Source organism: Heloderma suspectum, chromosome 2, assembly GCF_057233095.1.
Source record: "Heloderma suspectum isolate Gila_16-S chromosome 2, 16-S_ref, whole genome shotgun sequence".
Lineage (NCBI taxonomy): Eukaryota > Metazoa > Chordata > Lepidosauria > Squamata > Helodermatidae > Heloderma > Heloderma suspectum.
This window is the reverse complement of record NC_139459.1, coordinates 374,367,165-374,394,925: the sequence shown is the minus strand read 5'-3', so window position 1 is coordinate 374,394,925 and position 27,761 is coordinate 374,367,165. Positions and strand designations below refer to the sequence as shown.

At 48.4% G+C, this 27,761-nt stretch overlaps 3 protein-coding genes across 3 annotated transcripts in view; 2 read left to right on the top strand and 1 right to left on the bottom strand.

The window, feature by feature from the left end:
• Positions 1-27,761, bottom strand: part of LOC146356171 (uncharacterized) — a 277,120-nt gene that overhangs the window by 66,057 nt on the left and 183,302 nt on the right. The gene's annotated exons all lie outside the window — the stretch shown is intronic.
• On the top strand, positions 441-16,350 carry LOC146356179 (uncharacterized). Its single transcript, XM_084831411.1, has 7 exons — positions 441-851; positions 1,218-1,524; positions 2,073-2,589; positions 2,747-2,873; positions 3,244-3,326; positions 3,650-3,776; positions 10,448-16,350. The coding sequence occupies exons 3-7, from the start codon at positions 2,173-2,175 to the stop codon at positions 12,004-12,006; spliced, it is 2,313 nt and encodes a 770-aa protein (XP_084687537.1). The 5' UTR covers positions 441-851; positions 1,218-1,524; positions 2,073-2,172; the 3' UTR covers positions 12,007-16,350.
• Positions 23,401-27,761, top strand: part of LOC146356175 (uncharacterized) — a 94,546-nt gene continuing 90,185 nt past the window's right edge. Inside the window, 3 exon segments of the mRNA XM_084831867.1 lie at positions 23,401-24,055; positions 25,899-26,412; positions 26,569-26,695. Coding sequence (XP_084687993.1) covers positions 25,999-26,412; positions 26,569-26,695 — 541 coding nt within the window. The 5' untranslated portion in view covers positions 23,401-24,055; positions 25,899-25,998.

The window sequence follows — 27,761 nt, the reverse complement described above, 5'->3', positions numbered from 1 at the left end:
GCCGACAAAGGTCCGTCTAATCAAAGCTATGGTTTTCCCAGTAGTAATGTATGGCTGTGAGAGCTGGACTATAAGGAAGGCTGAGCGCCGAAGAATCGATGCTTTCGAACTGTGGTGCTGGAGAAGACTCTTACGAGTCCCCTGGACTGCAAGGAGGTCAAATCAGTCCATCCTAAAGGAAATCAACCCTGAGTGCTCATTGGAAGGACAGATACTGAAGCTGAAGCTCCAATATTTTGGCCACCTAATGCGAAGAGAAAACTCCCTGGAAAGGACCCTGATGCTGGGGAAGGCAGAAGGCAAAAGGAGAAGGGGACGGCAGAGGATGAGATGGCTAGATAGCATCACGGATGCAATGAATATGGACTTGAGCACGCTCCGGGAGAGAGCGCAGGACAGGAAGGCCTGGCGTGCTGTGGTCCACGGGGTCACGAAGAGTCGGACACAACTGCACAACAACAACACTGACGCGCGTTCGCCATTATTGCCCATTCCGCCGCATTTTCTTGACGGGGCAGGTGAGGGGGGCGGAACCCAGCAAGCACAAACGGTTACATGCATCTACAGGTCGCAAGCGGAGCCTTCCCTTCCCGGCTGGTGCAAGGCGCGTTTCCTTCGCCCCTGCTCAGAGAGAGACAGCGAGAGGAGGCCCAGCGCTGGCTCGGCTTTCCGGGGCCGAATGGCTGCGCTCGACTCCTGGAGAGGAAGGGGCGGGGGGAGGAGGAGGGTCCCCCGCCCGCGCCCCTCCCCCCGAAATCCCTTCCTGTGCTGACTCCTCCCGCGCAGAGGAAAGCGGAGCCTCTCCTGTCCGGAGCAGCTCAGGCGCACCCGGGTCTCCCTTCGGGGAGCAGGTGAGTTTGCTCCAGCCCCACCTGGGCATTTGGGTGGGGGAGTGCCAGGGCTGCGGGGGGGGGGGGGCTGTGCCTGGGAAAGTCACGAGGGGGTGCGATGACCCCCAAGGAGGCGGGGAGGAGAAGACCAAGCCAGACTGAAACCGGAGCCAGCCATTGGAGAGAAAAAGGCTGGGGGTTATCCTCACCTTGGCCGCTGACAAGAGCGGTTCGGGGACGGTGCAAAAGCCGGGACGGACCGGCCCGTTTATATTAAAAAAAAAATGCATGGCAAAAATAGGAGCATGTGTTAGAAGCACTGCAGAACAATATTTTAGGGCTAAAACCCGTGCAATATTGTATTATTATTAACCCCATAATGCCTAGAACACATCCGGAACACAACGGAATGGCCCCAGACTGACACATCCGAATGAGCGAAAGCAACCAAACTCGCCCGTCACACATAAGTCCATGGGAGTGATGCCATAAGCCACAAAACGTCAGCAGAAACCATGTTCCGATACCCGTTCCGGGCCATAGTCTGTATTGAAGAAAAATGGACACTTCCAAGTGAGCCAAATCAACCAAACTCACCAATCGGGCACTTCTGGAGAGACAGATATAATAAGCTCCAAAACCTCCGCAGAAACCAACTCCTTAATTGAGAGCCCTAATGTGAATGGGTTTCAAGGTAGCTTAGCGTATATTTCTTGATTACATGTATATCCCCCTCACCACTTTTCCCCTCTTGCCAGGCTCACATGGGCCTCCCCCTCTCCTTGTTACCCTTACAACAACCCTGTGAGGTTAAGCTGAGAGTCAGTGACTGGCCCAAAGTGACCCAATGAGCTTTGTGGCTGAGTTGGGGCTAGAACCTGGATCTCCCGAGTCCCAGTCCAACACTCTAACCACTACAACATGCTGTTTCTCTGGGTATGTGAGACTTGTGGGAAACGGTGCTCGCCTGAGAATTGAAGGGAGGGAGAGGGTGGAGAAGGGGGGAAGGCTCAGAGAGAGACTGAGACAGGGTGGGTTTGTGCAGGGGGAGTTGATAAGGACAGACCAGTGGGTGGGAAGCTGCATCTTGAGACCCTCCACCAGAGTGAGGGCTTTGGTGCCTCTGGCCCTTGGGGGAAGGACCCTCCAGCCGTCTCTGCTGCCTCTTTGGTCCTTGGTGTTCACCAGCCTTTCGTTCTGGGAGGTGACCTGGTTGCTAGCTGGAGTCATCCCTCTTTGCAGGACATGGTAGCAACTCCCATTGGCCTTGAGACAGAAAGTGCCAGAAAAGGGAGGAGTTTCTTTGGCCCCATCAGAGGGTTCCTTGGAGCAGAGATCCGAGATGGAAGAGAAAGACTCAGGTGACCACCCAGGAGCAGGAAGAGGGCCTGGTACCACCACAACTGGAAGCAGTGGGGAGTTCTGGGAAAGAACGGTGCAGAGAATCCTGGGAGAACAGCTCCTCTGCCCTGAAGTACAGAGGCAGCATTTCCGGCAGTTCTGCTACCAGGAGGCTGAGGGGCCCCGAGAGGTCTGCAGCCGACTCCATGATCTCTGCCATCAGTGGCTGAAACCAGAGAGGCACACAAAATCCCAGATGCTGGACCTCGTGATCTTGGAACAGTTCCTGACCATCCTGCCCATGGAGATAGGGAACTGGGTGAGAGAATGCAGAGCAGAGACCAGTTCCCAGGCGGTGGCCCTGGCAGAGGGTTTCCTCCTGAGCCAGGCAGAGGACAAGAAACAAGAAGAAGAGCAGGTAAGAGCCTTTCTTCTTGATATCTCTGACGGGTGAACAATGTGAGGGGGGATATAGTAAAACGTTCTTCTAATTGTCCAAGGTCTTCGCCTCTAGTACCATTCCTTTTCTAATCCTCCTCCCCATTGCATGTCCTGGATTTTCATTGCTGTTTCAGGAGCAGGGTCTGATTGCAGAACTGGGCACTGATTTCCCTGAGGCAGAGCAGGCTCCTTCCAGCAGCAGACAGAGCCCACTGCAAAGGAGGATTGTGCTGGAGGGTGATGCAGGAGCCATCATGCAGGGTGAGGATTACTGGAACATAGTTCAGTTTGGTTTCCCTCTCTGGAGTCTGCACGAAGTCCATGCAATCCTTTTTGATTCCTCTAAATATTTGGAGGGCTTGAGGGGTGGGTGGGGGGAGTGACACTGAATGTCATCCTTTCCCACAGAAATGTGTTTACTATCAACACTTGAAGACATTATACATGGAAACCAGTACTGTGATTTCTGGTCAAGGACCCCAATAGGGAGATATGTATTTTCACACAACTGAAATTTTAAAAATGGGTATAAGCAGCAGAGGATCAATGCCCTTGTGTACTTAGACATGCATGGTTGAATCTCTGAGACAAATGGTTGCTCCTGGTTTCCCACCCCTTTTGTCTCCTACAGGTGAAAGGAGGATGCCGGCAATACATATCCAGCCATCTCTTCTTTGCCGTAGAGGGGAAACAGCTGCCCTGGACCCCTATCAGGTAGTGGGAAGAATTACTGGGGAGACATGCAGGAGCAGCAACCTCTGTCCTCGGCTCACCTCCTTGGGCCTGAACAAATCTCCCTCCTTCTCTTTGCTTCTGTCAAAGTTGCCCACTTGGAAGGCTGTGAGTGCCTCCCGTGAAGGTTTAGATCACATTTCCCCCCATCTTTGGGGGCCCGTGGGAACAAAAGAAGAGAATAGGGCACGTATGAGATGCTGAGAATCATCACCCTTCACCTCACCTGAATTAGTGTTTAGGTTTTGGCTCATCTGTAATATTCATGGAATCTCTGAGGAGGGCATGTTTCCCTTTCCTTTCAGGGTCTGGTGGCCTTTGAGGAGGTGGCTGTGTCTTTCACGGAGGAGGAGTGGGCTCTGCTGGATCCTGACCAGAGAGCTCTGCATCAGGAAGTCATGGAGGAGAATTCTGGGAGTGTGGCCTTTCTTGGTAAGGCTCCATCTTTCCCTGGTTGGTAATAATATCTTGTCTACAACTGCAGCTATCTAATCTTAGGGGTTTTGCACATTATGTGTGTTTCAGCACGTCAAGTCTCCATCTTCCAGTTTCACAGGATGTATGTATTTGTTTTGACATAGTGCACAATCTTGTGTACATTTAAACAGAAAAACCTCCTGGCCGTAGGACTTCTTCCTGTGTAAACATGCCCCTTATAACATTCATATTTCACCTTTCCATATTGAAAGATATACATCCACAAGTGTCTAGCAATGCTTGGACTTCACTACTAAATGTTAAACCGCAACATCCTCAAAACAAGAATTTAACAATCAGCATCTGGACATTAAAACCTCAGGAAATATTAGGAGCTTCTAGAAATACTGATACAGACGGGAGCCATCATAGAATCCCAGAGGCCTGATGGTACAGCCCTGCCTTAGCCTACTGCCTACAGGATAAGAGAGGAGGATGGGGGAGGTGTGTGTCCCTTGGCAGAGACTTTCACAGCATTGGGGCCACTGCTGAGAAGGCCTTGCACTTCTGATAGGGGATATACCTTTATTCCTTCTTTTTAAATTTGCTCTGGTGACCATATGGTAAGTGATCATTAAGTTGGAACCAGACTAAAATTAGTTTAAACTTCATTGAAATAGCAGACAAGAAGGTGAAAAGTCAAATGTTTTAATGAAAAACGGTGAAGACATGGTACAAAATCTACAATATATGGAATTAAAAATTATTAAGGCATAATAAATGGAAGGAAGCTGTTACATTGTGACTATCATAAAAGTATTAATAAAATATAAAAAGTAATAGCATTCAGTGATGATGGCATTTTGTTGTTGTTGTTCAGTCGTTAAGTCGTGTCCAACTCTTCATGACCCCATGGACCACAGCACGCCAGGCCTTCCTGTCCTTCGTTCTCTCCTGGAGTGTGCTCAAATTCATATTCATTCCATCAGTGGTGCTATCTAGCCATCTCATCCTCCGTCCCCTTCTCCTTTTGCCTTCAATCTTTCCCAGCATCAGGGTCTTTTCCAGGGAGTTTTCTCTTCGCATTTGGTGGCCAAAATATTGGAGCTTCAGCTTCAGTATCTGTCCTTCCAATGAGCACTCAGGGTTGATTTCCTTTGTTTCAAAAGTTTCATTTCCTGCCACTCGGTCTTCAAGCTCATTAATTTTCGTCTCCATTTTTTGCCGTGACGCATTAATTAAATCTACAGCTCCTTGCAAGGTGGTGATGGAATTTTGGATTAAATCCAGCCTTTTGACTTGCTCTGGAAATTGCAAAGATAAAGTCTTTATCAGAGTAAATAGTTCCCCTATATCTTCTGTTCTTGAAACTTTTGACACAGGGGGCGCGGGGGGAGTTGATGCCAGCTCCTTTCTTCTCCTCGGCGCAGACATGTTTCTCTCAAACAGATCTTACAGGTCCTCAGATGTTCTCAGATATTGTTAACATTTCTTAAATCATCCCTCAGAAGTTGTTAATATTTCTTAAAGCATATATTAACCATCATGATGTTCTTGAGGAAAACCTGAAGGAAAACCATCAAAGGAAAACCATCATGGTGTTTATGAGCCCATGTTTTAGCTCACAGGGAGTCCAGGCTTTGTGGGCCTTCTCCTTGTCCACAGCTCCCCAGACCACTGAAAGTAAGTCCAGAAATACAGGTTTGCTGACATGCCTCAGATAGGGTCTGCAGAGCTGGGCAGCCACAGACCCATTTTAATGTGTGGGTGAGCTCATGTGGGAGAAAGGGGTCTTTCATGTATCTGGAACACTGATCATTTAGTAGTTTTAATGCTCAACATCGCTGTTTTCAGTTGCTGCATGAACAAACCTAGGAGCTAGTATGGTTATTAGATGGATGTGAAGCCACAGCCTCATCCTAGCACTTGTCCACAATAGATATCGCAACCAGTCTGAATGGCTGTCAGATGTGAGAGCAAATTGGTAACACCAGGTCCACTCTGTTGGCTTTGGATAGAACAGGTTCTGCCAGACCCAACTCTGAGGCTGTTGTGATATCCACAGTCACCACCCAAGTTCTAAAAAGCTATGTTTGGTTGGACTTCCCATGAATTTTCAGCCACTGCTGTCCCCGTCATTTTATCTCCCCCAGTTCCTCAGTATAGCAGTAGGCCAAAGTGATCTAGAAGCAATGGTCAGAAGAAGATAAGAAGATCCGTGCTGGATATGGGCAAGGTTGTGCTCACGCAGTGGCCAGCCAGCTGCCCACGGAACCCACAAGCAGGACAGGAGTGCAACAGCACCCTCCCACCCGTGTTCTATACATAGGCTTACTGCCTCTGGTACTGGGGGTAGCACACAGCCATCAAGACTACTAGCCATGGATAGCCTTCTCCTCCAGGAATTTGTCTAGCCCCCTTTTAAAGCCATCCAAATGGGCGGCCATCACTACATCCTGTGGTAGCGAATTCCATAGTTTAACTATGCACTGCGTGAAGGAGTCCTGCCTTTTATCTGTCCTGAATCTCCCACCAGTCAGCTTCACAGGATGACGCCTGTGAGTTCTAGTATTATGAGAGAGGGAGAAAAATGTCTCCCTATCCACATTCTCCACACCATGCATAATTTTGTAGACCTCTGTCGTGTCTCCCCTCACCCTCCTTTTTTCCAAGCTAAACAATCTCAGCTGTTGTAATCTTCCCTCATAGGGGAGATGCTCCAGCCCCTTGATCATTTTAGTGGCCCTCTTCTGCACTTTTTCCAGCTCTACAGTATCTTTTTTTAGGTATGGTGACAAGAACTGGACACAGTATTCCAAGTGTGGTCGCACCATAGATTTGTATAAGGGCAGTATGATATTGGGAGTTTTATTCTCAGTTCCTTTTCTAATTATGCCTAACATGGAGTTCGCCTTTTTACAGCAGCCGCACACTGGGTTGACATCTTCATTGAGCTGTCCACCATAGCCCCAAGATCTCTTTCTTGGTCGGTCACTGCTAGCTCAGATCCCATCAGGTTATACTTGAAGTTGGGATTTTTTGCCCCAACGTGTATCACTTTTCACTTGCTTACACTGAACCTCATTGGCCATTTGGATGCCCATTCTCCCAGTTTGGAGAGATCCTTTTGAAGCTCCTCACAGTCCCTTGGTGAAGACCACCCTAACTGATTTGGTGCCATTGGCAAACCTGGCCACTTCACTGCTCACTCCTAATTCCAGATCATTTATGAACAGGTTGAAAACCATTGGCCCCAATAACAGATCCCTGTGGGACCCCACTATTTACTTCCCTCTATTGGGAGAATTTACCATTTCTTCCTACTCTCTGCTTTCTGTTCTTTAACCAGTTACTGATCCATAAGAGGACCTGTCCTCTGATTGCATGACTGCTACACTTACTCAGGAGTCTTTGGTGAGGGAGCTTGTCAAAAATCTTTTGGAAGTTCAAGTAAACAGTGTCTACTGGATCCCCCCATCTACATGTTTATTGACACTCTCAAAGAACTCTAAAAGGTTAGTGACACAGGACTGACCTTTGCAGAAGCCATGTTGATTCTTTTTCAGCAGGGCTTGTCCTTCTATATGCTTACTAATTTTATCTTTAATAATGCCATCAACCAATTTACTTGTAACAGATGTTAAGCTAACTGGCCTGTAATTTCCCAGATCCCTCCTGGATCCCTTTTTGAAAATTGGTGTTACATTGGCCATCTTCCAGTCCTCTGGTATAGAGGCGGATCTTAGGGACATGTTGCATGAATCACCATTTGGGCCCAGTGATTTATTTGTTTTCAGTTTATCCATAAGGTTGAGAACTTCATCTTTTGTCAGCACTATTTGCCTCAATTCCTTAGACTCTCTTCTTGAAAACATCAGTTCAGGCACAAGTATCTGTCCTATATCTTCTGCAGTGAAGATGGATGAAAGGAATTCATTCAGCTTCTCTGCAATCCCCTTGCCCTCCTTCAGTACTCCTTTAACGCCATTTTCATCCAGTGGTCCAACTGCCTCCCTAGCTGGTTTCCTGCTTTTAATATATTTAAATAATTCTTTATCGTTAGCCTTGACATTGTTAGCGATATGCTCTTCAAACTTCACTTTTGCATCTCTTATTGTCTGCTTGCATCGCCCTTGTGCAAGCTTGTGCTCCCTTTGTTTTCCTCAATTGGACAAGACTTCCATTTTCTGAAGGAAGCCTGCTTTTCTCTAATAGCTTCCTTGACACTGCTTGTTAAACATACCGGCACCCTCTTGGACTTGGAGTTACCCTTCCTAACCTGTGGTATACATTTTAGCTGGGCTTTTGTTACTGTGATTTTGAGTAATCTCCAAGCATTTTGAAGGGATTTAATCCTCTTGATTCCCCCTTTTAACTTCCTTTTCACCAGTTCCCTCATTTTAGAGAAGTTTCCTCTTTTGAAGTCACATGTGACTGAGTTGGACTTCCTGGGCAATTTTCCACTTAAATCTCTATTAAATCTGATAGCACTGTGGTCACTGTTTCCAATTGGTTCAACCACATTTACATCTCATACTAGGTACTGGGCAACATCAGTTCGGATTGAGTCCAAGGTCACCTCCCCTCTGGTCAATTCCATGACCAGCTCTTCTAGGGCACAATTGTTTAGGGCATTGAGAAATTTAACCTCTTTGTCGTGACTGGAACATGCATTGATCCAGTCAATGTGGGGGTAATTGAAGTCACCCACTACTGCTACCTTGTTTGGACGCCTCCATGATTTCGTTTCCCATCTCAGGGTCACTCTGAGCATTCTGGTCTGGAGGACAGTAGCACGTTCCCAGCACTAAATTCATTGTGGGGGCTGGTATGGTCACCCACAGCGCTTCTGTGGAAGAGCCTACCCCTCGTAGGTGTTCTAGTCCGCTCGACACTATGCCTGCTCTGACGTGCAGGGCAACACCTCCCCCAGTACACCCTTCCCTGTCCTTCCTGTAGAAGAATTTGTCCAATCCCATTTTTCACGTCTCAGTGCTCTCACATAAGGATGTATCCATGACAACAAATTATGCTATGCACAGCCCCCACATCCACATCGTTTGGCAAAATGCAAACTCAAGACTGTGTACTGCCAAAGTCAGACAGACCCCTGATGGGTGTGGAGGCAATGAAATCCCAAGTCTCGTCAGACGAGATGGTCTTGGTGTGAATATTGAAATCTCACCTAACCTGTGTGGACCACAACACTGCACACCAGACCACCTCCATCAGGCAGGGAGACTGTGATTGTGTCAGGTACACTAATGGAATCCACGTTCTCTGTCGAGAGCCCACCACTCCGTCTGCAAGCATAAAACTAGGAAATTGCCCAATGGGATTCCAGGTCGAATCTGATAGACACCACCAAACCTAATGCTTCTGTTCTGCCAAGGGTGAGAGACACTGCCAGGAATCTGCTCCCTGGATCCACCCAGGTCTCCCTAAGAGACACTAAGTTGGCTCACTTAGCCAGTGTTAACTTCCAGTGTCTTTCCTGTTTTCCTGGCTGTTCTCATGTTGACCTCCATCGAACTGATCTGTTTGCGACTCTCAGGCTCCTGGCCTAATATTCAAGATGCTCTTGGCTGGGAGGGGGCTCTGAAAGTCAAATTGCTCAATTAATGTCTAATCTTGTGGTACAGCCCTTAAAAGTCTACCTATTTATTTATTTTTGTTGTTTTTCATTTATTACATTTATATCCCCCCTTTCTTCCATTATGGAACTCAAGGCGGCTACATGTGGTAAAATTTATTTATTATTACATTTGTATCCTTCCTTTTTTCCTTTTGGAAGGTCTCCAAGGTAGGTTACATGGTCTTCCTCCTCTCTGTTTTATCCTCACAACAAACCTGGGAACAAGCTTAGGCTGAGGGTCAGTGACTGACCTAAAGTCACCCAGTGAGCTTCATGGCTGACAGGGAACTAGAACCCAGAGCTCCCGAGGCAATAACCACCACCCCACACTGGCTCACCTTAAGCGTCATGTCTGAACCTGTGAACTTATGAGCTGCATGTCTCAACGGGCTCCGGGTTCACGTTCCATATCAAAGCTCCTGTCAGATAATGCCAGTCAAGACAGGCTGCGAAATGCGTGGTAAGACCTGCCTCCTGTCCAGATCTTTTCAGTTCCTCCCTTTATCACGAGGATTCATTGAGGATGTTCAGTGATTTGATGTTCTCTTTCTAAATCTTATGTCAAGGGCTCCTTGGAGGGCTCTCTCAGTCTAATCCAGTAGCCAAGTCCAGACACAGACAAAGGGATTCTTTTCAAAGCTTTATTCTTCTTTTACAACTTAACAACTCTACAGGTAGCAACTAGATCTGAGCAGCAGCATCCCTATGCCCTAAGTTGGAATAGTTGGTCCCGTTTGAAAGGCAATTACTGGCAGACCCCCTGAATATAAGGACTAGGGAGAATCCCTTCCCTTTTCCCTTGGATCCTCGGGGCGCAGCCGTTGAGTGCACGCCTCCACTAAGTCTGCTATCTGTGCTCGGTCACTCCCTGGACTGCTAACTAAACTAGGAATGTGGGGGGGAGGAAACTCTGTCAGCTGTTGGTCCTGGGAAAGAGCAGCGCGCTCCTCTCCCAGGAGCGACTGCTCTTCCTCAGCATTAGAACTACTCTGGGATTCTATGGGCTCAATGTCCACCCTGACATCTTAGCAGTTTCCTGTCTTCATTGCAGGAGGTGATGAATGGGAAGCCGAGAGTGAGGGAGACCCACGTGAAGAGCAACCACAGAAAGATGGCTGTAAACAAACAGAACGTGAGAGAATAAACACTGGAGCAAATCAAAAGATAAGGAAGAAATCCTCAGCTTTTCAGGGAAGTAACAAATTGTGTAAATGCTTGGAGTGTGGAAAGAGATTCAGTATGAGAACAAGCCTCAGCAGACATCATAGAATTCATACAGGAGAGAAACCATATGAATGTGCAGACTGTGGAAAGTGCTTCAGTCAGAATGCACACCTCACTTCTCATCAAAGAATTCACACAGGAGAGAAACCATATAAATGTGCAGAGTGTGGAAAATGCTTCAGAAGAAGCACAGACCTCACTTCTCATCACAGAATTCACACAGGAGAGAAACCATATAAATGTGTAGAGTGTGGAAAGTGCTTCAATCGAAGGGCATACCTTACTTCCCATCAAAGAATTCACACAAGGGTGAAACCGTATGAATGTGCAGAGTGTGGAAAGTGCTTCAGTCAGGACAAAAAACTCACCTCTCATCAAAGAACCCACACAGGGGAGAAACCATATAAATGCTTGGAGTGCGGAAAGAGCTTTAGTGTAGGCAAAAGCCTCATTTGTCATCAAAGAATTCACACAGGAGAGAAACCATATAAATGCTTGGAGTGTGGAAAGTGCTTCAGTGTGAGCAAAAGCTTCACTTCCCATCAAAGAATTCATAGGGGCAAAAAACCATATGAATGCTTAGAGTGTGGAAGGTGCTTCAGTCAGATCAAAAATCTCACTTCCCATCAAAGTACCCACACAGGGGAGAAACCATATAAATGCTTGGAGTGTGGAAAGAGCTTTAGTGCGGGCAAAAGCCTCATTTGTCATCAAAGAGTTCACATAGGAGAGAAACCATATAAATGCTTGGAGTGTGGAAAGTGCTTCAGTGTAAGCAAAAGCCTCACTTACCATCAAAGAATTCACACAGGAGAAAAACCATATAAATGCTTGGAGTGTGGAAAGTGCTTCAGTGTGAGCTCAAACCTCGCATACCATCATAGAACTCATATAGGGGAGAAACCATATAAATGCTTGGAGTGTGGAAAGAGCTTCAGTGTGAGCACAAACCTCGCTTCTCATCAAAGAATTCACACAGGGGAGAAACCATATAAATGTTTGGAGTGTGGAAAGAGCTTCCGTGTGAGCACACGCCTCACTTCTCATCAAAGAATTCACACAGGAGAGAAACCATATGGATGTGCAGACTGTGGAAAGCGTTTCAGTCAAAATCCACACCTCACTTCTCATCAAAAAATTCACACAGGAGAGAGACCATATGAATGTGTAGAGTGTGGAAGGAGATTCAGTGCAAGCAGTGTCCTCAATAGACATCAAAGAACCCACACAGGGGAGAAACCATATGAATGTGTGAACTGTGGAAAGCGCTTCAGTCAGAAGAAAAGCCTCACTTCTCATCAAAGGATTCACACAGGGGAGACCAATGTAAATACCTGGAGTGTGGAAAAAGATTCGGACATAATTCAACCCTTAAAACCCATCTGAGAAAGAAACATGGGGAGAAACCATATCAATGTGCAGAATGTGGAAAGAGCTTCATTTTTAGCAGAGACCTCAGAAGTCATCAAAGAACTCATGAGAGAAGCTGTATTAATGCTTGGAGAGTGGAAAAAGCTTCAGTGTGACCACATGCCCCTGTAAAAATGATATAATGTTATGAAATGATATTCATGCTTGAAGTACATAAGTTTCCATGGGAGTATAAACCTGATTTCGCATCAAAGAATTCATATGGGATAAACCACATCATTGTGTGGAATATGGAAAGAGTGTCCATGAGAAGATCAATGTCACTTCTCCCAAAATAACTCATACCTGGGAGCACCCTCAGAAATGCTTGCAGCATGGAATGAGTTTCAGTCCAAATCCAACTCATCAGAGAACGCACTTGGGAGAATGAGTTTGAAGGGCTGACTGCACCCACACAAGCTCTCTGAGTCCTTAAGTTTGAAATCCTACGCATGGGCCCACCAGCACTATCTATCAGGTTGGAGGGAACAAGGCAGGGCCTTCTTGGTGGTGGCCCCAACACTGTTGAACTGCCTCCCAGGATAACTTTGCTTAGCCTCTTCATTGTATGTTTCAAACAGCTTTGAAAATCCTGATTGTTCACATTTGGTTTTACCTGATTCATTTGGAGTTTGCCCAGCTTTTAAAAAATATTTCTCTGAAAAGGTGACAGTACAACATAAATACAGTTTGAACGAAGGGAGCGAATCAAAGACAAAATCTTACCAATCTTACAAATAGATGGTAAGACTGGCTCCTCCCCCGCAGGTGAAAGTGGTGTCTCCTCCCACAAGCAGATCAGATGCTCCGGTTTCTCCCTTCTGAGATCTGGTGGGTCTCCTCCAGCTCACCTCATGCGTTGGGGGAAGAGGAGTCCCAAACTGAATGGAACAGCTGGCATGATGACGGGGGTGGGGGGGGGGGCTACCCAAACTCAAATCACCGCCTGCCAGAGAAAAGATGTGTGGGTCATTAAGCTATGGTTATAAATCCTTTTTATTTAGTCGTTCGGTCGTGTCTGACTCTTCGTGACCCCATGGACCACAGCACACCAGGCCTTCCTGTCCTGCGCTCTCTCCCGGAGTGTGCTCAAGTTCATATTCATTGCATCGGTGATGCTATCTAGCCATCTCATCCTCTGTCGTCCCTTCTCCTTTTGCCTTCAGTCTTTCCCAGCATCAGGGTCTTTTCCAGGGAGTTTTCTCTTCGCATTAGGTGGCCAAAATATTGGAGCTTCAGCTTCAGTATCTGTCCTTCCAATGAGCAGTCAGGGTTGATTTCCTTTAGGATGGACTGATTTGACCTCCTTGCAGTCCAGGGGACTCGTAACAGTCTTCTCCAGCACCACAGTTCGAAGGCATCAATTCTTCGGCGCTCAGCCTTCCTTATAGTCCAGCTCTCCAGCCATACATTACTACTGGGAAAACCATAGCTTTGATTAGACCGACCTTTGTCGGCAAGGTGATGTCTCTGCTTCTTACTATGCTGTCTAGGTTGGCCATAGCTTTCCTCCCAAAGGAGCAAGCGTCTTTTAATTTCATGGCTACAGTCACCGTCTGTGGTGATCTTGGAGCCCAAGAAAGTAAAATCTGTCACAGCTTCCATTTCTTCCCCTTCTATATGCCAGGAAGTGATGGGGCCGGATGCCATGATCTTCGTTTTTTTAATGTTGAGTTTCAAACCAGCTTTTGCACTCTCCTCTTTCACCCTCAACAACAGGCTCTTGAGATCCTCTTCGCTTTCTGCCATTTGGGTGGCATCATCTGCATATTGGAGGTTGTTGATAATTCTCCCGGCAATCTTAATTCCGACCTGTGATTCATCCAACCCAGCGTTTCTCATGATGTACTCTGCATATAAGTTAAATAAGCAGGGTGACAATATGCAGCCTTGTCGTACTCCTTTCCCAATTTTGAACCACTCGGTTGTTCCATGTCTGGTTCTTACTGTTGCTTCTTGACCCTCGTACAGGTTTCTCAGGAGACAGGTAAGGTGGTCTGGTACTCCCATCACTTTAAGAATTTGCCACAGTTTGTTGTGATCCACACAATCAAAGGCTTTAGCGTAGTCAATGAAGCAGAAATAGACGTTTTTCTGGAATTCTCTTGCTTTCTCCATGATCCAGCGAATGTTGGCGATTTGATCTCTAGTTCCTCTGCCTCTTCGAAACCCAGCTTGTACTTCTGGTAGTTCTCGGTTCGCATACTGCTGAAGCCTAGCTTGTAGGATTTTGAGCATCACCTTGCTGGCATGTAAAATGAGCACAATTGTGCGGTAGTTTGAACATTCTTTGGCATTGCCCTTCTTTGGAATTGGAATGTAAACTGACCTTTTCCAGTCTTGCAGCCATTGTTGAGTGTTCCAAATTTGTTGGCATATTGAATGCAGCACTTTAACAGCATCATCTTTTAGGATTTTAAATAGCTCAGCTGGAATATTGTCATCTCCGCTAGCTTTGTTGTTACTAATGCTTCCTAAGGCCCACTTGACTTCACTCTCGAGGATGTCCGGCTCAAGTTCAGTGGTTGCACTATCATGGCTATCAGGGACATTAAGATCTTTCCTGTATAGTTCTTCTGGGTATTCTTGCCACCTCTTCTTAATCTCATCTGCTTCTGTTAGGTCCCTGCCTTCTTTGTCCTTTATCATGCCCGTCTTTGCACAAAACGTTCCCTTGAGATCTCCAATTTTCTTGAAGAGATCTCTAGTCTTTCCCATTCTGTTGTTTTCCTCGATTTCTTTGCATTGTTCATTTAAGAAGGCCTTCTTGTCTCTCCTTGCTATTCTCTGGAACTCTGCATTCAGTTGGATATATCTTCCCCTTTCTCCCTTGCTTTTCACTTCTCTTCTTTCTTCAGCTACTTGTAAAGTCTCATCAGACAGCCACTTGGCTTTCTTGCATTTCTTTTTCTTTGGGATGGACTTAGTTGCTGCCTCCTGAACAATGTTACGGACCGCCGTCCATAGTTCCTCAGGCACTCTGTCTATCAGGTCTAATCCCTGAAATCTATTCCTCACCTCCACTGTATATTCATAAGGGATATGATTTAGGTCATACCGGAATGGTTTAGTGGTTTTCCCTACGTTCTTCAATTTAAGCTGAAATTTTGCAACAAGAAGCTCATGATCTGAGCCACAGTCATCTCCAGGTCTTGTTTTTACTGACTGTATAGAGCTTCTCCATCTTTGACTGCAAAGGACATAATCTGATTTCAATATTGACCATCTGGTGATGTCCATGTGTAGAGTCGCCTCTTGTGCTGTTGAAAAAGAGTGTTTGCTATGATCAGCGTGTTCCCCTGGCAAAACTGTATTAGCCTTTGTCCTGCTTCATTTTGTGCACCAAGGCCATGCCTGCCTGTTATCCCGGTGATTTCTTGACTTCCTACTTTAGCATTCCAATCCCCTATGATGAAGAGGACATCTTTTTTTGGTGTTAGTTCTAGAAGGTGTTGTAGGTCTTCATAGAACCGATCAACCTCAGCTTCTTCGGCATCAGTGGTTGGGGCATAGACTTGAATTACTGTGATGTTGAATGGTTTGCCTTGGATTCGTACTGACATCATTCTATCGTTTTTAAGAAATCCTTATTATCAACGAACAAATAGGATACATGTGGTTTACAGAAGGAATGGAATAGGGAATTGGAATGTCCTATTTTGTTTAATCAATGGACCGCCATTTTGGCATCTGTATTGGATCTCTCTATGGATCTTCGGTTACATCTTATTCAGCAAAAACTTTTGTTTCAGGTCTATTGGCCACCACAACATCTCTTTAAAGATGGCTTGTCAAATTCGCCTAATCGTTGGAGGAGTAATATAGTGAATGCTTCTCTTATCTATATGTTTTGGAAATGCCCAATAGTTGCCTCCTTTTGGGAGGAAGTTATTATATGGATAAATTTTGTATTGGAAAGCTCTTTTATATTTACTGATGTAAATGTTCTCTTAAATTACTTACCTGTTGTTTGGAAGGTGACACATGGTCAGCGTAAATGGATCTTTCATGCCCTTTTGCCAAAAGACTGATATGACAATACTGGAAGGATAAAAGCTCACCACCTGTAATGCAGTGGATTGAAGACTTAACAATGCTAGCAACATCTGTAAGAGTGGTATATCTTTCACGCCCTTGTGGTTGCCAAAAGACTGATATTTATCTTGAGTAACTAGCAAATGGACTTATATTTGGATATCTGGTCTGCTTTTACTGAAGTTTATGTGTAACCTATTTTTTCCTCTCTTTTTTTTTTAGAATATTGTAATATTTGGAACTGAGGGTTTTAGAATATGTTGTTATTTAAAAAAATGTTTTTTTTATGTTTCTTGTTTGTTTTTTGGTTTGGTTAAAATTCACAATAAAAAAATTGATTAAAAAAAAAACCTAGGGGGAAGACGGATGGGCTGAAAAGAGCATGCCAGACCTCCCCCTCCCCACATTTCACTTCAGAGCACGTGGCACAAACAGAGATCTCCTCCCCAAAGACCTCAGGCAACCTCTTTCTTTCCTACTCTGCATATCCGAATTGATTCCTCAATGATAGTCATGTATTTTGATTAGAATTGGCATCCTCCTTAATCGCTCACATCCCTTCCCACTTCTGCCCCTGAATATCAACCTGGGTTCTCTGATGCATTTTTGCACACTGCCACCATGGGCATCTGCAGGAATTTTGGCGGGGGGGAGGGGAGCTGCGCAGCATTTTGCGGTTGTTATTGGCGCATCGCGTGCGCTGCTCAACACATCTGTGTACTTTCCTCGTGTGTGCTCCTTGTTGCTTAACATCACATTCTATGACATTTAGAAGCCTACACAGAGTAGAAGATTCTGGCAACTGAACAGCACTAATCCAGAATAGTGTTTAAGAAGCATCATGAATTTCAACAAAACTTTATTTGGAGGGATAACCCCCCCCCCCCAAATCTAGGAACAAGAAGGAAAACAACAACAAATGCAGCATATCTTAAGAATATTTTGTCTGTTTCATGGCATCACTGTCCTTAGCATAACATTAACAACTTCCCATGACTTGTCCTTGAGCGCTTTCCTTCATCTTGGAAACATTGGTGAACGCTCTCTAAAACAGTTTCCCCCCAGCTGGTGCCCTCCAGATGTTTGGGACTGCAACCCCAGCATTCCGCTCCATTGGCCATGCTGGCTGGGACGGATTGAAGTCCAAAACATCTGAAGGGCACCAGGTTGGGGAAGGCAGCTCTAGAGAGTAGCAGGGGAGCCTGCAGGGAGTGTCTGTAGCAGGAGAAGGAGAAATGAATCTGTTTCATCAGGGTTTAGGATTCTGGAGGAGACTGGACTACTCGCTTCACTTTTCACATTCTTATCAGCTACTTTTTACATCCACTAACAATGCAACATTTGCATGGCTTGAATTTTGAATGAAGGCGCTGTGCTTTTGGACTTGCATAACTTTCCTTGTACTGTACATTTTGCGTATGGCTGTATAGGGTTTTTTTTTAAAACCCCGACAGCACCAAGGAGCAGGTCTACCATTTCTGGCGACTGAACAGCGAGAAGGCCTGGCCACGAAGTCTACCAAGACAGATCGATCCAGCCTCGGAGAAATTTGTGCACCAGGCCTGCCCCTCTGTTGTTTCTCACTGAGTGGACCTGGTGTACAGACAATCCCCCCGCCCCCCCGGCAGAATGGGAGTAATGACACTGGGCACCTTTGCAAGGCTGCATCCCACACTTTCTCAGCCACTGCTCGGGTTCTTCCAATAGGTACATAATCACAGTGAACTTTATCTGCACACATTGTCAAGGTAATTCTTATAAGTCAGAAGAAAATATTAAGACCGGAGGTAGAAAGATCATGAACTCCTGTCTTTGCTGCCATCGTTTGGTGTGTTTTTTTTGCTAAACCCACCACTTCCCAGACCCAGCTACAGGAAACTTCTAGATTTCTAAATTGTTTTTTTTTTTAATGAGGCTGCAATTAATTCCTAAAAGACAGGGCCCCGCAAAGGCTTAGGGTCAGTTGCCCCTCCTTGCCCCTTCCTGCGGATGCCTACAAGCACGGATGAAATGTGGAATGGCCATCTCTCCCAGACCCTTACCCAGCCAGTTCTCTTACAGGACCAGTGGGTCCTCTGTGCTGTTCCCAGGCCCACCATCTTCCCCATCTGGATTTGGGCCAGAAAGACCAAGGAAAGGAGTCAGGTGCAGGGAGGGTAAGTTGGAAGCAAGCACAGATTGGGACATTGCACATCATTGCTGAGCACAGGAAACATGTCCGTTAAGGCAGCTTCCCACCTCCCTCCCTACTCTACCCCTTCTAAAATCCTATAGACAAACCCCACTAACTAGATATTGCTTCCAGGATCCCTCAGGCCTTGTCTTACTTCTGTCAGCTCACTGTTTATATAAGGTCAGAATCCTCACACAATATAAAACATACATAACAAAACAGGCAGATGTCTCACAGCGGCTGATCATTTTAATCAGGAGTATTGTAGGCCTCAGAGTTGCTGTTCTTTGAAAAGTCAAAGGGTGTGGAGAGGTGATAGTTGAACAGCAAAGAGTTCATGCAGAAATTTCACTGCACTCCTCTGAGGCATAACAGAATCAGAATAGTAGGGTTGGAAGGGACCTATAAGACCATCGAGTCCAAGCCCCTGCTCAATGCAGGAATCTAAGTCAAAGCATCCCTGACAGATGGCTGGACGCATCCCTGACAGATGGCTGTCCAGCCTCGTCTTGAATGCCTCCAGCGTGGGAGAGCCCACCACCTCCCGAGGTCACGGGTTCCATTGCTGTATTGCTCTGACAGGAAGTTTTTCCTGATGTTCAGCTGGAATCTGGCTTCCTGTAACTTGAGCCCATTATTCTGTGTCCTGCACTCTGGCATGATGGAGAACATATCATGGCCTTGCTCTCTGTGACAACCTTTCAAGTACTTGAAGAGTGCTCTCCTATCTCCCCTCAGTCTTCTCAAGGCTAACCATGCCCATTTCTTTCAGTCTCTCCTCATAGGGCTTTGTTTCCAGTCCCCTGATCACTTTCATTCTGAACCCTCTCCAGCTTGTCTGCATCCTTCTTAAAGTGTGGCACCCAGAACAGGCCACAGTACTCAAGATGAAGCCTAACCAGTGTTGAGCAGAGGGGAACTAGTGCTTCACAGGATTTGGAAGCTATGCTTCTATTAATGCAGCCCAAAGAGCATTTGCCTTTTTTGCATCCACATCATTTTGTTGGCTCACATTCTGCTCGCATCTACAACAGTTCCAAGATCTGTCTTGCTTGTAGTATTGTTGAGCCAAGTATTGCCCATCTTGTAACTGTGCATTTGGTTTCTTTTTCCTAGGTGCAGAACTTGGCATTTGTCCCTATTAAATGTCATTCTCTTGTTTTCTACCCAGCACTCCAGCCTATCAAGATCACTTTGAATTGTTTCTGTCTTCCAGGGTACTAGCCATCCTGCCCAATTTTTTGTCATCTGCAAATCTGATCAGCATTCCCTGCACCTCCTCCTCCAAGTCATTAATAAAAAATGTTGAAGAGCACTGGGCCCAGGACTGAGCCCTGTGGTACCCTGCTCGTTACCTCTCCCCAGTCTGAGAAGATCCCACTGAGAAGCACTCTTTGAGTGAGATTCTGTAGCCAATGTGGATCAACCGGATCATTGTTTCACCTAGCCCACTCTGAGTTAGTTTGCTCATCAGGATATCATGGGGCACTTTGTCAAAAGCTTTGCTGAAGTCGAGGAAACTTGGTGCTCTCGAGATTTTGTACTACAGCTAGCTCCCTTGATTCCTGACCATGGGCCATGCTGGCTGGGATTTAAGGGGCTTGTCGTGTAAAACAGCTAGAGGGCACCAGGATGTTTCAAGGTTGGTGGACTGCACCCTACAGACTCACACAGACTCTGCGTCCAAACAAACTTCAAAGTTGTCTTCAAACCAAGACTCCTGTGTACCGAGCTCTCTCTCAGGCTGTGGCCTCTCCCTCCTCAGGCCAGGAGCAGCGGCTGTTGCCCTGAGCCTCTTCCAGGCCCCTCCCAGGAAGCACAACCCACTCTGGCCCAGTCCAGCTCTTCTTTCCTATGGTTGCCCCGGTTGCTTTCATTTGACTCCTGCTTTGAGAGCCCCAGAGAGCCCTTCCAGCTGCTTGGCCTTCCAAGAGTTCAGTGGGCTGAACCAGATTCCTAGAGAGGAAGGGACTTGGGCGAGGGGGGTGGGTCCCCCGATAGCAGGTACCCATCAAAGTTACACAGGGGAGAAACTGTAGAAATGCTTGGAGTGTGGAAAGAGCTTCATTGTGTGGGCAATCTGTCCTGAATCTCCCACTGTCAAGAACGACGGCCTGTTTTCCACCATAAGATCAGGCCAGGCGGTCCGTTCGGATGTAACTACCCGGTATGATGTGTCATCTAGAGGCTCCTCGGCCCTCTGCTCAAGGCCAGGTGTGGCCCCAGCTAATTGGGGAGTGACCACAGCTGGCGCTGTGACCCCACAGCTGGGGTCAGGATATCATGGGGCGCTTTGTTGAAAGCTTTGCTGAAGTCAAGGTATATTATGTTCACAGCACTCCCACAGTCCACAAGGGAGGTGACCTGATCAAAAAATGGATCAGGTAATCACTGCATTGCTTTCAAGGTGCTTACAGATGGATTGCTTTATCATCTGCTCCAGAATTTTCCCAGGGATTGATGTCAGACTGACTAGTCTGTAGTTCCCAGGTTCCTCCTTTTTGCCCTTTTTGAAGATAGGGACAATATTAGCCCTCCTCTGGTCATCTGGCACGTCACCCATCCTCCATGATTGCTCAAAGACAGTAGACAGTGGTTCTGAGAGTTCTTCTGCCAGGTCCTTTATTACTTGAGGATGCAGTTCATCTGGCCCTGGAGATCTGAACTCATTCAAAGTATTTAGGTGTTTCTTGAACATATGCATATCGCTCTCAAGCTGCAATCCTGCCTCTTCAGCCTGTACTTCGCCTTTGCCAGGGGGGTCATAGACCCTCTTTTGGGAGAAGACGGAGCCAAAGTAGGAATTGAGCACCTCTGCCTTTTCTTTGTCATCTGTTATCACTTTGCCATCCTTATTTAATAGTTGAACCACCATTTATTTCCTCTTGTCTTTTACTATGCACATATCTGAAGGAAGCCTTTTTGTTGCTTTTAGCCTCCCTCGCTAACCTCAGCTCATTCTCAGCTTAAGCCTTCCTGACGCCATCCCTGCAATTCTGTGCAACCTGCCTGTACTCTCCCTCTTTCGCTTGGCCTTCCTTCCACTTCCTCTATGTGTCCTTTTTTGTTTTCAGGTCATCTCTAAGCTTGTTGTGAAGCCACATTGGCTTCTTCTGTTGTCTTCCACCTTTTTTTCTTGTTGGAATTGTTTGCAATTGTGCCTTGAGAATTTCCTTTTTTAACCCCCCCCCCCATCTTGGACTCCTTTTCTCGTTAGTGTCGCTTGCCATGGGACCTTAGTTAGTAATTGGGAGTGACCACAGCTGGCGTTGGTGGAGGGTTCCAGCAGTTTGGAGGCCAGGGGGGCTCACCTAGGGGCTGAGCCGGTGCCCGGCTCAAGGAAATCTGCCCTGGGTTGCCAGGGCTGGGCTTTAAAAGAAGGCTGAGGTCGAGGCATGGGGCCTCCCTTCATCCTGGTTGTCTTGGACCTGCAGATGGCTGGTTGCTATCTGGGGAGATCCATACCTAGGTATGGAAGGAGAGTTCTCAATTTATAGTTAAGCTATTGGGCTTTCTACGCTCTTGTGTAACTTGCTACTTTCATTCTTCCCTTTCCCTCTTTTGTCAGATCTGAATCCAACTTTTAGTTGGTGTGATCTCTCTGCATAACCTCAGTGCAAATTTCAGTGTCTCTTGGCTTAGGAGGGTGGCTACTGGGTATGCTGGGGGACTGAAAGGCCGGGTTTGGCCAGTCCTACTTTTGGAAGTACAAGCTGGGTTTCGAAGAGGCAAAGGAACTAGAGATCAAATCGCCAACATTTGCTGCATCATGGAGAAAGCAAGAGAATTCCAGAAAAACGTCTATTTCTGCTTCATTGACTACGCTAAAGCCTTTGATTGTGTGGATCACAACAAACTGTGGCAAATTCTTAAAGAGATGGGAGTACCAGACCACCTTACCTGTCTCCTGAGAAACCTGTACGAGGGTCAAGAAGCAACAGTAAGAACCAGACATGGAACAACCGAGTGGTTCAAAATTGGGAAAGAAGTACGACAAGGCTGCATATTGTCACCCTGCTTATTTAACTTATATGCAGAGTACATCATGAGAAATGCCGGGTTGGATGAATCAGAGGTCGGAATTAAGATTGCTGGGAGAATTATCAACAACCTCCGATATGCAGACGATACCACCCTAATGGCAGAAAGCGAAGAGGATCTCAAGAGCCTCTTGTTGAGGGTGAAAGAGGAGAGTGCAAAAGCTGGTTTGAAACTCAACATTAAAAAAACGAAGATCATGGCATCCGGCCCCATCACTTCCTGGCATATAGAAGGGGAAGAAATGGAAGCAGTGACAGATGTTACTTTCTTGGGCTCCAAGATCACCGCAGACGGTGACTGTAGTCATGAAATTAAAAGACGCTTGCTCCTTGGGAGGAAAGCTAAGGCAAACCTAGACGGCATAGAAAGAAGCAGAGACATCACCTTGCCGACAAAGGTCTGTCTAATCAAAGCTATGGTTTTCCCAGTAGTAATGTATGGCTGTGAGAGCTGGACTATAAGGAAGGCTGAGCGCCGAAGAATTGATGCTTTCGAACTGTGGTGCTGGAGAAGACTCTTACGAGTCCCCTGGACTGCAAGGAGGTCAAATCAGACAATCCTAAAGGAAATCAAGCCTGAGTGCTCATTGGAAGGACAGATACTGAAGCTCCAATATTTTGGCCACCTAATGCGAAGAGAAAACTCCCTAGAAAAGACCCTGATGCTGGGAAAGACTGAAGGCAAAAGGAGGAGGGACGGCAGAGGAGGAGATGGCTAGATAGCATCACGGATGCAATGAATATGAACTTGAGCACGCTCCGGGAGAGAGCGCAGGACAGGAAGGCCTGGCGTGCTGTGGTCCATGGGGTCACGAAGAGTCGGACACGACTGAACAACAACTACTTCTGGAAGGACAGCCAGGATCCCGCGATGGGGTCCTGAGCGGCCCTCCTTTGCAGGGAGGCTTCGGCCGGTCCCGGTGGCTGGGATCCCCCTCCTTCATACCCACCATTCAGCTTCATTCGGGGTTTTTTGTATTCCTTTCCTAATGGGGTTTGCCCTTTCCCAAGCAAACCGTTTCATCAAGCTGTCCAGCTGAACCCCAAGAGCTCTTTCTTGGTCAGTCCCCCCAGCCCCCATCCCATCAGCATATACGTGAATTCGCACTTGCAAGGGATGAACCGCGGCAGGCGGCTACTCAGGAGAGGGCTTTTCAGTGGTGGCACCCCGGTTGTGGAACCCCCGCGCCCCGAGGCTGAGCTGGCGCTACCCTGCGGTAGCCACCCTCTTGGCCGCGTGAAGCCCTCGTCACTTCGAATCGCTCCTGCACTCTTGCCCTGTTTGCGCCGCTGCGGGACCACACCTCGCTTCGCCGCGGCAGTGCGCCTTTCGAAACGGCCGCACTGTCCCCTTGTCGCGGCGCGTGCTCCCAGCCTGCGAGCCCGCGGGCTTCGGCCGAGCAGCGGAGCAGCGCCAGCCACGCACACGCGGGCCGGCCCTTCCCCGCGGGCTCGCTGCGCTGGCGCGCATGGGCCGCCGCAGCGCCCGCTCCGCCGCGCGCTCTGGAGGGGGGGCGGGGCGGGGCCGCCACGCACAGGCGGCCACGCGCCTCCGCAGCCTCCCTTCCCGGCTGGCGAGGCGCGTTCCCGCGGCTCCGGGGGGAGGCCCAGCGCGGGCTCGGCTCGGCTCGGCTCTCCGGGGCGAGCGGCTGCCCGCGCCTCCCAGGGAGGAAGGGGCGGGCAGGAGGAGGGCCCCGCGCGCGCCCGCCCCGACTCCCTCCCTCCCTCCCGCGCGCGCCCGCCCGGCAGAGGACAGTCCGGCCTCCCCGCGGGACAGGCGAGTCTCCTCCGCCCCGCCGGGCGCGGGGTCCCGGGCTGCGGGGCCGGGGGAAGGCGGGAGGGGTGCGAGGGCCCGGGGGCGGCCCGGCAGGCCGAGAGCGCAGCCAGCCGCTGGAGGGCGGAGGGGAAGCGGGGCGGTGACTGGGCTGCGGAGAGCAGCGGAGGGAGGCCGGCGGGCCGGAAGAGGCGCCGCTGCGCCGGAGAAGGCGGCTCGCCTCGCTCCGCAGGCCTCGGCCTTGCGCCATCCGGTGCCCGCTCCTCCCGGCGTGCCAGGCGACGCCCCCGTCGCCCCAGCCCGCCTGGCCATTGGAGGGCGCCAGGCTGGGAAGGCTGCCCTGTAGAATCGCGCGCACACGCACGGCCGCGGGGGACGCATCAGTCTTCCAAAGCAAGAGCAAGGGCCGATGAAATTGGCATGTCAGAATGTGGGGGGCGGGACGGGGTGGGGTGGGGTGCAGGGGGACCCCCAACTAAGCCGGCCAGCGGACCTGAGTTCTTTTGGTGCGCTAAGGTTGTGGGCTGCTGGGAGGCAGCGGCCAGCAAGTGGCGGGGACAGGATGCGGCCCTGTGTGAGCCTTGCATCTGCTCCCGCAAGCAGCTCTTATCTGTGAGAGAAATGGGACCTCCGTGGACGGAGGCAGTCTACCTGATCTCAGAGGCAGCAGAGACACGTCACCTAGTGTAACATTTAATAATTAAAAAGGTGTCTCAATGAGAGGAAAGGTTGTGTTTTCCCTAGAAATCTAGGCTTTACGCATATGTGCATTCAAGTGATTAATACACTGTCCACAAGTCAGAGAATTCATCAACTCCTCTTTCCTTAATTGAGAGCCCTAATGTGAATGAGTTTCCAGGTACCTTAGTGTGTGTTTACATGTATGGCCCCCTTTTTCCCCTCTTGCCAGGCTCACATGGGCCTCCCCCTCTCCATGTTACCCTTACGACAACCCTGTGAGGTTAAGCTGAGAGTCAGTGACTGGCCCAAAGTGACCCAATGAGCTTTGTGGCTGAGTTGGGGCTAGAACCCGCGTCTCCTGAGCCCCAGTCCAGCACTCTAACCACTGCAACATACTGTTTCTCTGGGTATGTGAGACTTGTGGAAAAAGGTGCTCGCCTGAGGACTTGGGGGGAGGGAGAGTGTCAGGGTTCCCTTTGGTCCCCGCTGAACTTCAAACAGCCAAATCAAAACACAGACAAGAGGCTTCTGTCCAGGGCTTTTTAATCCTTTCACTTCAGTGGGTCATAAAGATGCAAATTGTCAGTAAGTCGCAGCCTGCAAAGGAAATGCCTCCAGGGAGCTCAAAGGGAAGCTACAAAGGTTGAAAGTTGCCCATCCCTTGAGAAAACCCCTGGCTCGCTTTCCTGACTTAAGGGGTGGGGAGGAATCTCCCTCCCCCCCCTTCGCTAACTCTCACAGGGGGTGTGAAGAGAGGCCCTCTCTGTCCAGCTGGACTATTGAGACCTGAGGGGTCTGTCTCTGCCGGCCTGGAAGAGTCTGGGAAAGTTTTGCGGTTCCTCTTCGGAATCTGAGCTACTCTGCCGCTGCCTATGCTCAGAGGCACCCCTGACAGCGAGGGCGGAGAAGGGGTGGAGGCTCAGGGCAAGGCTGAGACAGGGCGGGTTTGTGCAGGGGGAGTTGATGAGGACAGAGCAGTGGTGGGATGCTGCATCTTCAGACCCTCCAGCAGGTTGAGGGCTCAGGTGAAGGACCCTCCCCCAGTCTCCGCTGTCTCTTTGGGCCTTGGCATTCACCAGCCTTTCTGGTTGCTAGCCGGAATCATCCCTCTTAAAAACATAGTCCTGCCCTGATTACCTCACAGGACAATGTCTTGGCTTTGCAGGACTTGGTAGCAAGTCCCATTGGCCTTGAGACAGAAAGTGCCAGAAGAAGGAGCAGTTCCTTTGGCCCCATCAGAGGCTTCCTTGGAGCAGAGATCCGAGATGGACGAGAAAGACTCAGCCGGCTCTGGAGCAGGAAGAGAGCCTGGTACCACCACAACTAGGAGCAGTGGGGAATTCTGGGAAAGACCGGTGCAGAGAATCTTGGGAGAAGAGATGGTTTGCGAAGATGTACAGAACCGGCGTTTCCGGCAATTCTGCTACCAGGAGGCTGAAGGCCCGCGAGAGGTTTGCAGCCGACTCCATCATCTCTGCTGTCAGTGGCTGAAACCAGAGAGGAACACGAAAAGCCAGATGCTGGACCTGGTGATCCTGGAGCGCTTCCTGACCAATCTGCCCTCGGAGATAGAGGGCTGGGTGAGAGAATGTGGAGCAGAGACCTGTTCCCAGGCGGTGGCCCTGGCAGAAGGTTTCCTCTTGAGCCAGGCAGAGGACAAGAAACTGGAAGAGCAGCAGGTGAGAGCCTTTCTTCTTGATGTCGCTAAAGGATTCGGAACGAGAGCTGGGTACTCTAAAATGTTCTACTAATTGTCCAGGGCCTTTGTCTGTAGTACCATTCCTTTTCCAGTCCTCCTCCCCATTGCATGTCCTGGATCCTCTTTGCTGTTTCAGGAGCAGGGCCTGTTTGCAGAATTGGGCACTGATTTCCCTGAGGCAGAGAAGGCTCCGTCAGGCAGCAGACAGAGTCCAGTGCAAAGGAGGATCATACTGGAGGGTGACAGAGGAGCCACCGTGCAGGGTAAGGATTACTGGGGCATCCCTCAACTTGGTTTCCCTCTCTTGAGTCTGCAAGAAGTCCATGGGATCCTTTTTAGTCCCTCTAAATATTTGGGGGGCTTGAGGGGGTGGGGGGACTGCACTTCATCCTGTCCCACAGAAATGTGTTTACTATTAACACGGGAAGACATTGTACCTGGAAACCAGAATTGTGTTTTCCGGTCAAGGACCCAAATGGGGAGAGATGTGTTTTCACACAACAGAAATTTTAAAAATGGATATAAGCAGAGGTTTGATACTTAGACACGTACACATGGGCTCAGTTCTGGGCCCAGTGCTCTTCTTATGAATGACTTGGAGGAGGAGGAGGTGCAGGGAATGCTGATCAAATTTGCAGATGGCAGATAATTGGGCAGGATAGGTAGTAACCTGGAAGACGCAAACAGAATTCAAAGTGATCTTGATAGGCTGTAGTGCTGGGCAGAAAACCAGAGAATGACATTTAATAGGGACAAATGCCAAGTTCTGCACCTAAATGAAACCAAATGCACAATTACAAGTTGGGGGATACTTGGCTCAACAACACTACAAGCGAGAAGGATCTTGAAATTGTCAATCACAAGATGAATATGAGCCAACAATGAGATGTGGCTGCTAAAAAGGCCAATGCTCTTTTGGGCTGCATTAAGAGAAGCATAGCTTCTAAATCCTGGGAATACTAGTTCCCCTCTACTCAGCACTAGTTAGGCCTCATTTTGAGTACTGTGTCCAGTTCTGGGCACCGCACTTTAAGAAGGATGCAGACAAGGCCAGGATCTCTTCTTGATCATCCCAGAGTGCAGGACCCTGAATAATGGGCTCAAGTTACAGGGAGCCAGATTCCGGCTGAACATCAGGAAAAACTTCCTGTCTGTAATATGACAATGGACCCCGTGACCTCGGGAGGTGGTGGGCTCTCCCACACTGGAGGCATTCAAGACGAGGCTGGACAGCCATCTGTCAGGGATGCCCTGACTTGGATTCCTGCACTGAGCAGGGGTTGGACTCGAGGGTCTTGTAGGCCCCTTCCAACCCCACTATTCTATGAT